The following is a 13581-nucleotide window of genomic DNA, read 5'->3' on the forward strand; positions in this document are numbered from 1 at the left end:
CTAGAAATGAATTAGCAGAAAAAGCCTATCATATATTGGGGTATTTACTTACCAAACCACACATAAGATTTATTAAATACATTTTGTAAATTTACATTATTTGCAAAAATAAAAGAAGGCCTAAACAACTGGAGAGAATGTTTCATGCCATGCTTTAGGAAAGCCAAGGACATTCTGAGGATAACATTTAATTTAGGAAACTCTAAATAGAGGGGGCTCCTAGGCCTTACAAGTGAAAGATAAGGTTTGGAATCCAGTGGGTGAATCTAATTCCTTGTTGTTTAGGATGTAGATTCTTTGTGATATTATTAATTTTTCATCAGAAAGGTTTTGTTTTCCTTTAAGTGTATAATTTTGAAAAACTTGCAGAATTATTAAGTATGATTTTATTATTGATTTTATTATATCCAAGACTAGTTGTTTTTTTTTTTTGGCAGCTCCATACAGCTCTGATTTTATAATGAAAATCATCAGGGAAGTAGGATTTATTTAATATAAATTAATTTCATAGAAAATTTTGAGGGAGAATGTTCTAGTTGATGAGGCATGCTTGTTGTCATCTTTACCTAGTCTGATAAATGTATTTGGAAAGGCAGAAAGGAAGTAAAATAATTAAGATAAAGAATAAAATCATTAATTCATTACTGGATGCCATCATGACTGCAAGCTACAGGGGGATTGTAACAACAACTAGTCAATGCATTGAAATTACACATAAAGATACACTCCACAGCCTAACTCGATGCTTTATCTGAGTCAATGTATTACTATTAGCTCTTCCTCTTCAAAAATATTGAAATTACTTTCAATTTTAAAGTGTTTTTTTTTTTCAAGAAAAAAGGTAGATTAAGTACCTCTGATACATTTTTATTTTTGTTTTTAATTCAGCTACTAGGTGAATTGATTCTAGACCGACACAACTTTGCTATTATGACAAAGTACATCAGCAAGCCAGAGAATCTAAAGTTAATGATGAATCTTCTCCGAGATAAAAGTCCAAACATTCAGTTTGAGGCATTTCACGTCTTTAAGGTAAAGTACAGGGCAGAGAAATGTCCCATTTGGGGGACAGGTGGGAGATGGGAAAGTCTTGTTCAGTGGTTTAAATGAAGTCTTGAAACTGAATCAGATCTTAAGGTCTTTTCTGTTTCTGTGATGTCATTCCATTCTGGGATTTAGCATTTAATAAATGCTTAATATTTTCTAAATGCTTTATGTGGACTAATCAGCTTATCTTCACAGCGTCTTCAACAGATTGGGTTCTGCTTTTCTAGTCAAGAAAATAAGTTGAATCATTTTTAAGTATCTGATATTTACCAAGTACTTACATTTTTAAATTAAATTCAGTTATTTTTCCCAGAAATTACAAATTCATTCATCAATGGAGCTAGGACCGAAATTCTGAGCTCCTGACATATCATCCTTTGCTTTCTGCTAGGTCACATTTGAGTTTTAAACATACACACACACATACACACACACACACAATATGAATGCCCACAGTCTACATCTAAGAATTGGCCTTTTAAAAAAATTATTTCAAAACGTTTTTGAGAAGTTATTTTTCAGAGACGGCACCTTTTCCCTGATGCCTTTGTCCAAGTCTTTTTAACTTGAGTGGGTGGTATTATAATTTATGAAGAGCATGACTGTGGCCTGGTTATCCAAAAAAGATTTTTACTAGCTGAGTGGAGAGAAGGGATTGATATAAAAGATTTTGTTGAGTTAAAAGAGCAAGATTTGGCAACTGATTGAGTATGTTAAATGAGGGGGAGTGAGGAGACCAGATAAATGCCAAGATGACAAGTCCAGTGATAATCTACCATCTGAGAACCAACCAACCCAAAGACAGAGAATTTTTCTACCAAGAAGAAGGTTGACGATGAGGGGATGAATTCTTTGGCCATCGTAACATAAGAAACAGAATAAAATGGCCTTCAGTCTCAGATGGCCTCCTTCCACTTTTATATTGACAATGGTATAATATCAGGAAAGGGAACAAAAGGCTGTTAAGATCAAGCTATAGATGGTCTAAAATATTAAGTGTTAGTATTATATGTGAGACATTTGTTCAGCAATCCAGCAAATTGATATCACAAGAAGAATTGAATTTTATCAATATTGACCTTCACGCTGTAATTTAAGCAGAAGACAAAAGGAAGTCACAACTAAGTGAAAGAGTGGCTCAGGTGCAAACAAAGGTGTCCGCATTGCTGACTCCATCATAGGACCAAATGCAGTAACGATGGACAAGTCGCAATCTGTACCAGTGTATGAAATACCTACATTGATGAAATCATGAATCCTTTGAAGTATTGAAGCAAGAGCAACAGTAATAATAGCTCCTATTTATTCATTCATTCCTCTACCCACCCATTCATTTATTTATTTTGAAATGGTTTTATTTTCCAAGACTGGGTCTCCCTATCTTAGAAGTGCAGTTGGCCACTCGTGGCCCAGTCCCACTGCTGCTTAGCAAAGAAGCTTTGGCCTCTTCTGTTTTTCCAACCTGGGCCAGTTTACCTCCTCCTCAGGCAACCTGTTGGCCTTCTTGTTCTGGCAGTTCACCATGTTGGCACCATGTTGGTGTTTGATTGAGTGCAGTCAACTTTAGCCCTGTCATAGCTCAGAACTTCAAAACTCAAGTGATCTGGGTGTATAGTGTGCACAGTACGCCACACCACACACCACTAGCAATAGCTCATATTTATGTGCCATTTTAGGATTTACAAAGTTCTTTCCTCCTAATAAACCCACAAAGTAAGCAATATTAGGATTCCTATTCCCATTTGGGAGGTTGCTTGCTCAGAGTCACATAACTTTAAGTATCAGAGTGGAAATTAAACTCTGTCTCTTGATTTGAATTTTCCTTCCACTAAGCGATATCCAAATGCTCAATGTCCTTTTGGTGAAGGAATGCAAAATTACAGACTGATTTGATGAGTGGCTCAATATGGACTACCCACATCCTGTCTCGAGAAGATCTGTGTTTAGGTGTGTAGTTGACCACTTGTTTACTGTTATGGTTTTGTAAATTTGGCCTTACCTAAACCCCAAAGCATATAACAAATGGTTTTCACCTCTCAATGATAGTATTTGGTTATTTAGGAATGTCCAGACCTAGAGGTCCAGAACTTTCACCTACTTTTAATACCTTTGTTGTTACCTCCCTCATCCTGTCGCCCACACTGCTTCTCCCATAAGCTACAGATGCAAAACTAATGTCCCCAGTCCTGGTCACTGAACACACAGTTGCCAGGCTGTCAGTGTTATCTATATTTTTCCTCCTGGTTTGTGTGATGGAGCTAGGTATTTGTTCCTATGCATAATGCTATGTAGGAGCAGCATGATGGAATACAAACTGCGGTGGCGCAGGAGTCAGGAGGCTGTGAGGACTGGGAGATACCACAGACATCACCCAACTCTAACCTCTGTATCTAGAGACAGGAAACTTCCCGGGTAACCCTGTGACACCATGTGTCCAAGGGCTCAGAGCTAGTAAGTGAAAGCACTGGGCTTCAGCGTTCTTCCCAGTGACACCACACAGCCTCCTGTACTGCAGGGGCCTTTCACTTATAGGAACAACTGAGATGATGATGCTTGACGCAGAGAATTTGAAACAACCTCTTTCCATTCTGTCCAGTCACTGAGCTAAGCTGTTGAGATGATGCTGGGGTGAGGCGTTAGAGAAGATTGCTAGGAAGAGATTCCAAAATACTAGGTACTAGCTGTGCATTGTCAAAAGTAGAAAACCACAGATCAACATTATTTGTGCTGTGTTGTATTTTTATTAATTTTGTTAAGCATTTGTCAGTTACATTTTAATCTGCTTCCTTCTTTACCTAGAGAGTTTTGCTGGGAGTTTGATACCTCTGGAAAGGATTCCTAAATGACCACTACCTACTTATAGTGTCAATAACTATTGGTGACTTTGTAAATTGAAAATATCAAATTTTTTATAAAAAATTGTTTGTAAATTCGGACTTCTAAAAAATTCTGCAACAGAAAAAAGTTGTCTAAATTCTTCTCCAAAGTTACTTTGGCAGTATAGGTTAAAATATGAACCAAAAAAAAAAAATAATAATGATTCTCAAGTTAGAACTCCAACTGACCAATCACTCTGACTGGTGTAGGGCTCAACTGTTTTCTTTCTAGTTTATCAACTTCATGCCTCCTGAGGGTGAGAGTGAGAAAAAGACACATATTTATTAAGAGTATTTCCTTGAGAAATGAGTAGAATGATTACCCCCTTTTTTTTTCCTTTTCACTCTTCTTAGTAATTTTCCAGGAAAAGTTTCTTTAGAAATATCGTAGGAAATATTTCTATCAACTAACTTGAATGTGAATCTTCAATTATGTGAAATGTTCTATTTTAGCATGTCCTTGGTTGATCCTCCCATAATCCCTATGTATCATTTAAACATAGAGTCAGGCAGAAAATGTGAAAAGCTATAATTAGGACCTCTGCTCCCATTTCTGTTTTTTAAAGAACTTTAAGTTTTTCTAAAAGAATTCATTTGTTTTTAAGACTGTTTATTTGTACATAAGGAAATTCTCAGTGGGTATTTCCAACCCACTTTTTTAATAGCAGCAGACAAGAATGTAAGTAAAACCCTCCTTGTGGAGCTCAGTTCAGTATTCTTTTTAGATTTTTTTCTTCTTCTGAACTTAAACACACAGAAAATAAACATTTCTACACACACGTAGCAGAACACAAAGAAGATGTATTTGAAACCCTGAATTTTATACTATTTGTTTTTTGAAAGAAAAATTCCATGCATTGCTTTCAAAACTGTCCTGCTTGTCTGTTTCCTTCTGAACTTCCTTCTGTTCTCTCTGGTAACATCTTCAGAATGATTTCAACGGCCCTCTTTTCTCAAGCATCATTATTGCTAATTCCTTCCTCCTTACCCCAAGTTAAAAACTGAAGGAAAAAACCAACAATAACCTTCCTTTTAACAAGCAAACATAATCAAGAAAAGAAATCCACATGGTTGCCACGCCCCAAATGTCTCTTTGTCCATTACCTCTCAGGTAGGAGATGGTAATACACTTTATCATGGGTCGGTTAATTCATAGTTGGCCGTTGCATTGACGAGAGTTTATGAGGCTTTCAAAGTTATTTTTCTTTCCAGTGCTTTTGTCCTTGTATAACTTGTTCTCCTGGTTGTGCTCATTTCACTCTGCATTAGTTCACAGTATCCAGTACTCGCTAAAATCATCTCTTCAGTTATGTCTTATGGCAAAATGATATTCCACTACACTCATATGACACAGTTTGTTTAGCCATTCCGTGGTTGATGAATACCTCCTTAGTTTCCGATTCTTTGCTTTTCTTTTTTTTTACCTTTTAATATCCTTCTCAAGATCAGGAAGTTGAGTTTGCTTCCAACTGTCTCCTGCCTTTGTATTTAACTACTCTTATGTATTATTTTGATATCTTTCTAGTAATGTACATAGAAAATAAAAGGTTGAATATTCCTGAATATTCCTGTCTACTTTACATCTTACTTTCAGAGGGAAAATTAGTAGTACCCTTTAGCATAAAATTTAAAATGATTTTTCTATAAGATTGTATAATTGAAGGTAAACAGTTAATTTCAGTACTATCTATCATTAAATGAAATCTTCAGGTCCTATTGTCTTAGATTCCAAGTTAGTAGAATAATTGGCCATCGTTACTGCAAGTGGCTACTAACTTTTTTTGGTTCTTGTAGAGGACAGAACCTTAGAACTGGCAATGGCACTGTGTGCCTAGCCTTCATCTTTGTTTTGTTCTTAAAGAAATTGGGTGTGGGAGGGTGAGGAAGTTATATAAGCCTGTAAGTCTAAGTTGTATTCCTGGGAAAATACTGGTAAATTTTTTCTCTAAATCAATTCACAAATACCTGGAAGAGAACAAAGTACAAGGTAATAATTAATCAGAATGACTAATCAGAATAAATGTGATTTGTTTATATTATCTAATTAATTATAATTTGAAAAACCAAGAGACCATGTAAGTTATCAATTTTGAGTAAAATTTAATTTTTTCCTATATGGCATACTCATCAGTAAACTAGGAAATTCTGATTTAGCCTACCCAACACTTTCTCTGTGAGAAGAACTAGCTGTCATCTTCTCTGGGAATCATTTTTAGGTTGTTTTTAAGAAATCAGTCATAGACATAATGCTGTTTAGCATTTTCATTGTTGTTCAATCATCTCAGTGTGTCTGATTCTTCATGACCCCATTTGAGGTTTTCTTGGTAAAGATACTAGAGTGGTTTGCCATTTCCTTCTCCAACTCATTTTACAGATGAGAAAACTGAGACAAACAGGGTTCAGTGACTTGCCCAGGGTCACACAGCTAGTAAATATCTGTGACCAGATTTGAACTCAGGAAGATGAGTCTTACTGACTCATAGATAGAGGCTTGGCACTCTATCCATTGTGACACCTAGCTGCCCTAAGCATTTTCATTAGTAACCTACATAATGAAACGGATAGTATACTCATTAAATTTGCTGATCAGATGTGCTCTGTGGAGAGAAGAAAATACTAAAGTCTTTCACCATAAGGGCTCCAACTAGGTGGCATAATGAATAAAGCTCCAGGTCTGGAGTCAGGAAGATCCATCTTCCTGAGTTCGAATCTGGCCTCAGACACTTAACTACTTGTGTGACTCTGGGCAAGTCACTTAATGCTGTTTACCTCAGTTTCCTCATCCATAAATAATAGGCTGAAGAAGAAAATGGCAAATCACTCCCGTTATCTTTACCAAGAAAACTCCAAATGGGGTCATAAGGAGTTGCACATGATTGAAACGACCAAACAACAACAAAACTAGAAAAATGGTAGAATCGGCTGGATCAGGTTTGTTCAGAACAAATATAAGGTCATTGCGCCTAGGGAAGAAAAATAAACTGTGTTATGTAAGATGAAGAAAACATGGCTAGAACATTAAGGATAAGAATGACTGGAATGGATGATGAGGATAGTAAAATTAATGTTGTTAAATAGAACACATTTTTTAAAAGCCAGTGAGATATTAGCATGTGTAAATGTTACAGCATGATATTCAGCCTTAGTTGGATTTTTAGTAAACTCAAATCAAAGAAGTGTAGAGTTGGGAGGGACCTTGAGAGATCATCTTAATCAAAAATCTGCTTTATAACAGGTATATAACCATTTTGAACAGGTCATTTATTTCACTGAGTCACCCAACTTCCCTGTTAGAAATCCTAAAGCACCGTATAAAAATCTGCTATCTTCGTAGTCAGTATTGTCATCTCTACTCAAGACTGAATAAGAGATCCTGGCCTTAATCTGTAAGATATAGGTTTCAGAAAAGGAGGAGTTTTTAAAGAATGAGATGGATAGTTCTCCCCACTTAATCTAAGAAGAATTCTTTTCAGTGAAGGTGAGAGGGTAGACAAACGGCCTTCTACAATTCCTCTCAGCCTTGAGGGCCTTCGTTCTTTCTCTGATTGCTTTTGGAAAACGGACTTATAATATGACTTGATTTTCTCAATAAATGTACTATATAAGGCTAGCACTACCACCCTTTCTCCAGCAGGATTTAAATAATTGACTTCTTTTGACATTACATCCATGACATCATATTTTATCTGTTCATATTGTCTGATCTGGAACCAGTTTTTGTAGCGTAGAGGAATCATAATAGAAGAGTACCTGCTTTCTTGAAAGAATAGTACTTCAAATTCTAGTTGACAAGTAAGAAATGCTTTTTAAGCAAAGAAGTAGTTTCAGAATTTAAATGAGCTAGTGTAATTAAACCAGTACCATAACAATCTGACCCTACGTGGGCAGCAAGCTGATGTGGGGAAAGAAATTAAATGTTACATGTAGTCTCGGGTGCTATAGCATTTTTCAATAGGGGTACCAGGCCCATCTTACAAATATGAAATGTTTTTCAAATTAGTGTATACTGCCATATTCAAGGGAATTTTTCAAAGGACTTTGTTATTGAAAAGATATGTAAAGGTGAATAAAGTTATAAACAGACAAAAGAAAATGGTTCCCATTCCCTTTGTGCTTCTGGGTTGTTCAAGATAATGATTTTAAATCAGGCTGGTAAAGATAAAGTGTGGCCATCCCTCATTTCTGATCCTCTTCCACACTCTTCCAAATGTTTATCCTGTCTGACTGTTAAACTAGCAGTAAAATAATGTTTCGAGCTAAAGAGTGGAATATTTCTCTGCTTAATGTACATAGAGGTGCCCTTAGATTTGTATCTGAAGGGGAAAAAGGTGCTCAGAATTGGTGATATTATTTTTAATTCTCTTTCATATACATCATAAAGTGACCGCCTGTTGTGTTTTTATGGTAGAAACAGTTCAGTATAATTAGACTCTACAGTTTCCAAGAGTATGCCTATGAATGTGAACAACCAGCTGGGGGGAGGGGAAGAAGGGGGAGCAGGGAAGGAGGAAGGAAAGGCTCTTGGGGTGGCATAGATATACCTGTGGCAACCTTTTAATGTTTATCTGCCTTCTTATGAAGATTTTCTCCATCATTTCTCACTATTTCTCAGGTCTAGACAAACCAACACGACAATAAAGCAGTTCTGGTTTACAGTATTTGCTGATTTCTAAGATGTAGATGCTTATAATGAAAATTTAACAATCCAGTGAGCTCTCTGGATCAGGTCCGAGCGGGCTCCAGCACACCCCAGGCAGCTAAGCCTGGCTGTGAGAATTTAACCTCTGCATTGTTTTTAACCTTAATCATCAGGAATCGCCAAGTGATGTCATGTGTAGCCCTTTAAATACAGTTAGATTCTCCTGAATTTTTAATCACTAAAAAATAAAATCTCTTATATAATAGAAACATTGAGATGTGAGTTAAAAGAGATAACTTAATTGTGACATGCAATGATTGGAACCATCACTCTTAGAAAGTAAGAAAATTAAAATTTAAAAACGTGTAATACAATTCAACAAGCATTTATTAACTACCTAATATGTACAAGACATTGTACTAGGTGCCAGGAATACTGATACAAAAATGAAACAGTTCCTTCTTTCAAGGAACTTATGTTTTGCTGGGGAGGAGAATAAACATAAAATATATATACAGCTATATGAAAAATAATTTCATAAGGAAGAGAACACAATTTGGGGACATTAGAAAAACCCTTGTGTAGGGGATAGCAGCTGAGCTGTGTTTTGAAGGAGGTTAGTGTGGATTGCTCCAGGAGGAGTTAAGAAGCAAACTCACTCTAGTCATGGGGGACTGGAGGGAAGAAGTAGGATAATGCCTATGGAAAACAGCTTTTGAGATGGTTTGACCAGAATCAAGAGTGTGTGAGGGCAGTCAAATGAAAGAAGCCTGGGAAGGTAGGGGGGAGCCAGATAATAGAAGCCCCCAGCAGTTAGACCAAGAATTTAGTATGTTAGCCTAGTAACCCCTGATGATTTTGGCTCAGATCTGTGTTTAAAAACATCATTTGGGCAGACGAAATGAGGTCATCTTTGTAAAACTCTTAGCACGGTGCCTAGCACATGCTAGGCACTTTATAAATACCTGCTCCCTTTCCCCCTTATACACAAGATGAATTGTAGAAGGGAGAGGTTAGGTGTAGGGAGATTGGTTAGGAGGTTATTCCAATAATCCTAGCAGGAGGTGATGAGGCCCTGAACTTTAGTGGAGGATGTACAAGTGGGAGAAGGAGACATGTGACTCATACAGAAGTAGAGTAGGCAAGACATGTCAACTGATAGGATGAGGGAAAGTAAAGTCAGTGATGATTCCTCAGTTACAGATCTGAGTGACTAAAAGAATAAGGGGAGTCCTCAACAGAAATGGGAAAGCATAGATGAGAAATGGATTTGAAGGGAAATATAATGAGTTCCATGTTGGGATGTTAGAGATGACTAGCCAGTACTTGGGAACATGGATCTGGAATTCAAGAGAGAGACTGGGATGGGCTTTATAGATCTGGGAGTCATCTCTGCATAGAAGTGATAATTCTAACTCAAAGTAACTGATGAGATCACTGAAGGGAGTTTGTAGAAAGAGAAGGAAGCCCAAGTCAGAGCTTTGGGGGATCCTCACACTTAGTGGACAGGAAAAAAAGGAAGGAAGAAGGAAAGAAGGAACAACATTTAGAGGAGAAAGAAACAGACAAGGGAAAAGAGAATGTTCAGGAGGAGGTGAAAAACTCCCAAGAGGTCAAGTAGAAAGAGAACTGGATTTAGCAGTTAAGAAATCATTGCTAATTGTGTAGAGAACAGATTCAGCCACATGATGAGCTCAGAAGCCAAGCTGAAAGTGACAGAGAAGAGAATGGGAGGCAGGGTGATGGGGGGCAATAAGCATCAACTTCCTTTTCTCGGTTTTATGAAATAATTGCTATTAAGTATTATTTTGCAACTTTCAGAAGTTTTTTTTCTTTGTTAAGGTTTTAGAGAGGTCTTGAGGGAGAGAGGAAGGATGATAAGCTTTTGGGAATAGAATGAAGTAAAACCAGATTTTTCTACTTTTACTCTGGTATATAACAAAGGGGAAATGAATTTTGCTTTTAGCAAACCCCACTTACCTGGAGCAGACTTTCAATTTAAAGTTAAACTTGAGGCATTCTCTACCCTCTGACAAATGCAGCTTAAGGGATTCAAATGAGTTCTTGTATAGGACCTCTTTATACTGAATTGCTCTGGGTGACGTAAGACCACAGTCTTAATTGGGGAGATCACAAACCATTTATTTTAAAATTAATATAGCAATAAAGAAGTGTGTTTAATGAAACTGAGGCAGTTTGAAAATAGCATTTTTTTTAAAAAATGGGACCATTCATGACTGAACAAGGTAACTTTCTGTCCCACACGTGATGTCCAGCATGCTTTGAATCAAAAATATCTCCGCAATAATAAATGTGGCATTTCAGGTACTTGACATGGCAAGAAAGATTATTCAGAGTAATTGCTGCCTTCAGCATGTCTTCACATCTCTGAATCAGTTGCCTCTAGTCAGTTGCTATATTTAGGGAGATCCCAGGGTTAAAGAACCGTTTTTTAAAATTTCAGAACATGAAGATAAACTTAACAGTTACCTCAGCTTTATGGTAGGGTGTGTTGATGTTCTGGAGTAGGTCCAGCGGAATGTGTGTGTGTATATTCAACTGTGTTTGACATTTATTTTGGATTAGGACATAGAAGCAGAACTTTTTCCAATTTTATTTAACCTTGTTCTTTTTTTTCCATTGGAAAGACTGGTTCCATGAGTTATTTATGTAGTCGCCACAAAATACCAGCCAATATTTAGCTGAAACTCCACAGCAACCCCATTGTAAACAGTGGTAAGCAGATGTAGTAATTTGCCTCCGTACCAGCATGGGATTTTCAGGCATCCTTGGAGGTGCTACTTGACTTTCAGGTAGTTTCTTTAAGAATTTAAAAATTAAAGATATTTCATGAGCCGCTGAGTGACTGTGGTGCTTTCAAGTTAGACATGATTGAAGTGTGTAAATCTCCTCACAGCACTATCTTGCCTGGCCTTAAATTTCATTTCACCAAAACCAGTACAGGCTTTTGTGTTCATAAGAACTCTGGTAAATTGACAAAGGCAGCAAAGGTGAGATGTTAACTGGGTTTCATTGACTCAAGGACAAAAAGTGACTGCTGTGAAGTAAATCCTCTCTGAAGGATGAATGAGTGACTGGATGTCTGTTTCCTTATCTGTGAAATGAGACCAATAATGACCCTTAAATCCCAGGGTTGTTGTGAGGATCAAATGAAATAGGAATTGTAAAAGTAGCACTTAGCATGGGGCTTGGCACATCAAAAGTTCCATATAAATATTAGCTATTATTGTGACATGTGTTAGTGAGGAGGAGGAGGAAGAAGAGGACGATGAGGTATCGTGGAAACTTTGTGATACAGTGGAAAGGGAACTGAACTAGAACTCTGAAGGTCTGAGCTGTGCCCAGTGTAGAGTGTGGCAGCTTGCCCATTCTACCATAGACAAATCCTGAGCCTCAGTTTCCTTCATAAAAATGAAAATAATAGCTGTCCCATATACCTTAAGGGGTTGGAGTGAGGATCAGATAAAATCATGGATGTGAAGAGCGCTTTGGAAACTGAATGCTAAATAAACATAAGGTGGTAGTATTATTATTGATGCAATTAACAAAAACATGAAATAAATGGGCTCTGATAGAAATGCAATATGATTTAATTAATGTGAAAAAGAACTTTTGTAAGTTTTAGTCCCTAACTATGTGACCAACAGTATGACCTTAGGGAAAAAAATTATATACAACTGCCAATAATAATGAATGACTTTTGAAAGAATTCACTCTGTTGAGCAAGAAATTATTAGGACCAGGCGCAATTCAGATGATCTAGAAAGAAGTCTTAAACATCCCCTTCTTAGGAGAGGCTGGAATGCTGTCCATTGCCAGCGTGGATACAGTTTCAGAGTAGCCAAGGATCTCTGTTCCGTTCAAGATCTCTCTCTAAAAGAGAGATCCCTTTAGAGGCTGGGATGGACCTTGTGGAAATATGGCGCAGAAAAATAAGCTAGAGATGTATCAAGTGCAGATCAGATAAGTCAGATTGCACTATATAGAGATATATAAGATACTCAATAAAATAAACCATTTCTATGTTAAAATTGTACAACTTTATCCAGTATTGGCTTCTGTCGCCCTTGACTTTGCCATGACCTTGCTTTTTATATGTTACATTTGGGGACTAGAAGGCACAGACATCTTCCACAAGGTCTCTCCAAGCCTCTAAAGGGATTTCTGTTTTGGAGAGAGATCTTGAAGGGAACAGAGATTCTTGGTCTATGTTCTGACTCTGAACCTGTATCCATGCTGGCGATGTCCCAAAATGCCATGATATAGAAAAATAGCCCATCTCCTGAGAAGAGGACATTTAAGACAGCGTTCAAGATTATCTAAATTGTGTCTGGTCCTGGTAATTTCTTGCTTAAGAGAGGTAACTGATTCTACCTATATAAACCTTACCACTTTTCACATATTGTTCTCAAAACTCATATATTTCACATTTTTGTTATCTGTATAATAATAACAATGCCACCTTAAATTTACATACTGTTTATATACTGTTAAAGACCTTTAATACCCATTATTTCATCTGAAATCTCAAATACCTTTTTAAAGGTATTTGATATGCAGCTCTAGAGCCAAACTCAAATAGAAACAAAGGACCACTAATGATACTTAAGGAGCCCTGGGGACCACGTATTGACTTAGTTTTAAAATGCAATGTTATCATATGCATACATATATACATATATATGCACACATAGGTATTTTTATATATATATATATGCTTTATTGTATTTTTATTTATTTTGTCAACTATTTCCCAATTACATTTTAATCTGGTTCAGGCTGCACTCACCTGTGTTGCGGGCCACGTATTTGACACCGAAGGTACACAGGGTCTGTGTGTCACACCCTCCAACTCCATCAACCCCTAATTCCCCAAATACCCTTTCCCTGCTTAAGAATGTTGTTTTTTTCTACCTCCTTGGCTTTTCCTTGGTCATAGGTGTCAGAATAAATGAGTACCAGGATTATGATTTTGTGAAATGCTATCCAGTATATTGT

The 13581-nt window shown here is 36.9% G+C and overlaps 2 protein-coding genes across 3 annotated transcripts in view; one reads left to right on the forward strand and one right to left on the reverse strand.

Moving 5' to 3' along the window:
• Positions 1-13581, forward strand: part of CAB39L (calcium binding protein 39 like) — a 149804-nt gene that overhangs the window by 134175 nt on the left and 2048 nt on the right. For both annotated transcript variants that reach the window (XM_072610527.1, XM_072610528.1), the window contains one exon: positions 889-1032. In XM_072610527.1, coding sequence (XP_072466628.1) covers positions 889-1032 — 144 coding nt within the window. The remainder of the gene's footprint in view (positions 1-888; positions 1033-13581) is intronic.
• The window catches only part of CDADC1 (cytidine and dCMP deaminase domain containing 1), a 74847-nt gene continuing 67086 nt past the window's right edge, over positions 5821-13581 (reverse strand). The window contains exon 8 of the mRNA XM_072610520.1: positions 5821-5888. Within this exon, the coding sequence (XP_072466621.1) occupies positions 5879-5888 (10 nt within the window). The 3' untranslated portion in view covers positions 5821-5878. The remainder of the gene's footprint in view (positions 5889-13581) is intronic.

This window comes from Notamacropus eugenii, chromosome 5 (assembly GCF_028372415.1).
Source record: "Notamacropus eugenii isolate mMacEug1 chromosome 5, mMacEug1.pri_v2, whole genome shotgun sequence".
Lineage (NCBI taxonomy): Eukaryota > Metazoa > Chordata > Mammalia > Diprotodontia > Macropodidae > Notamacropus > Notamacropus eugenii.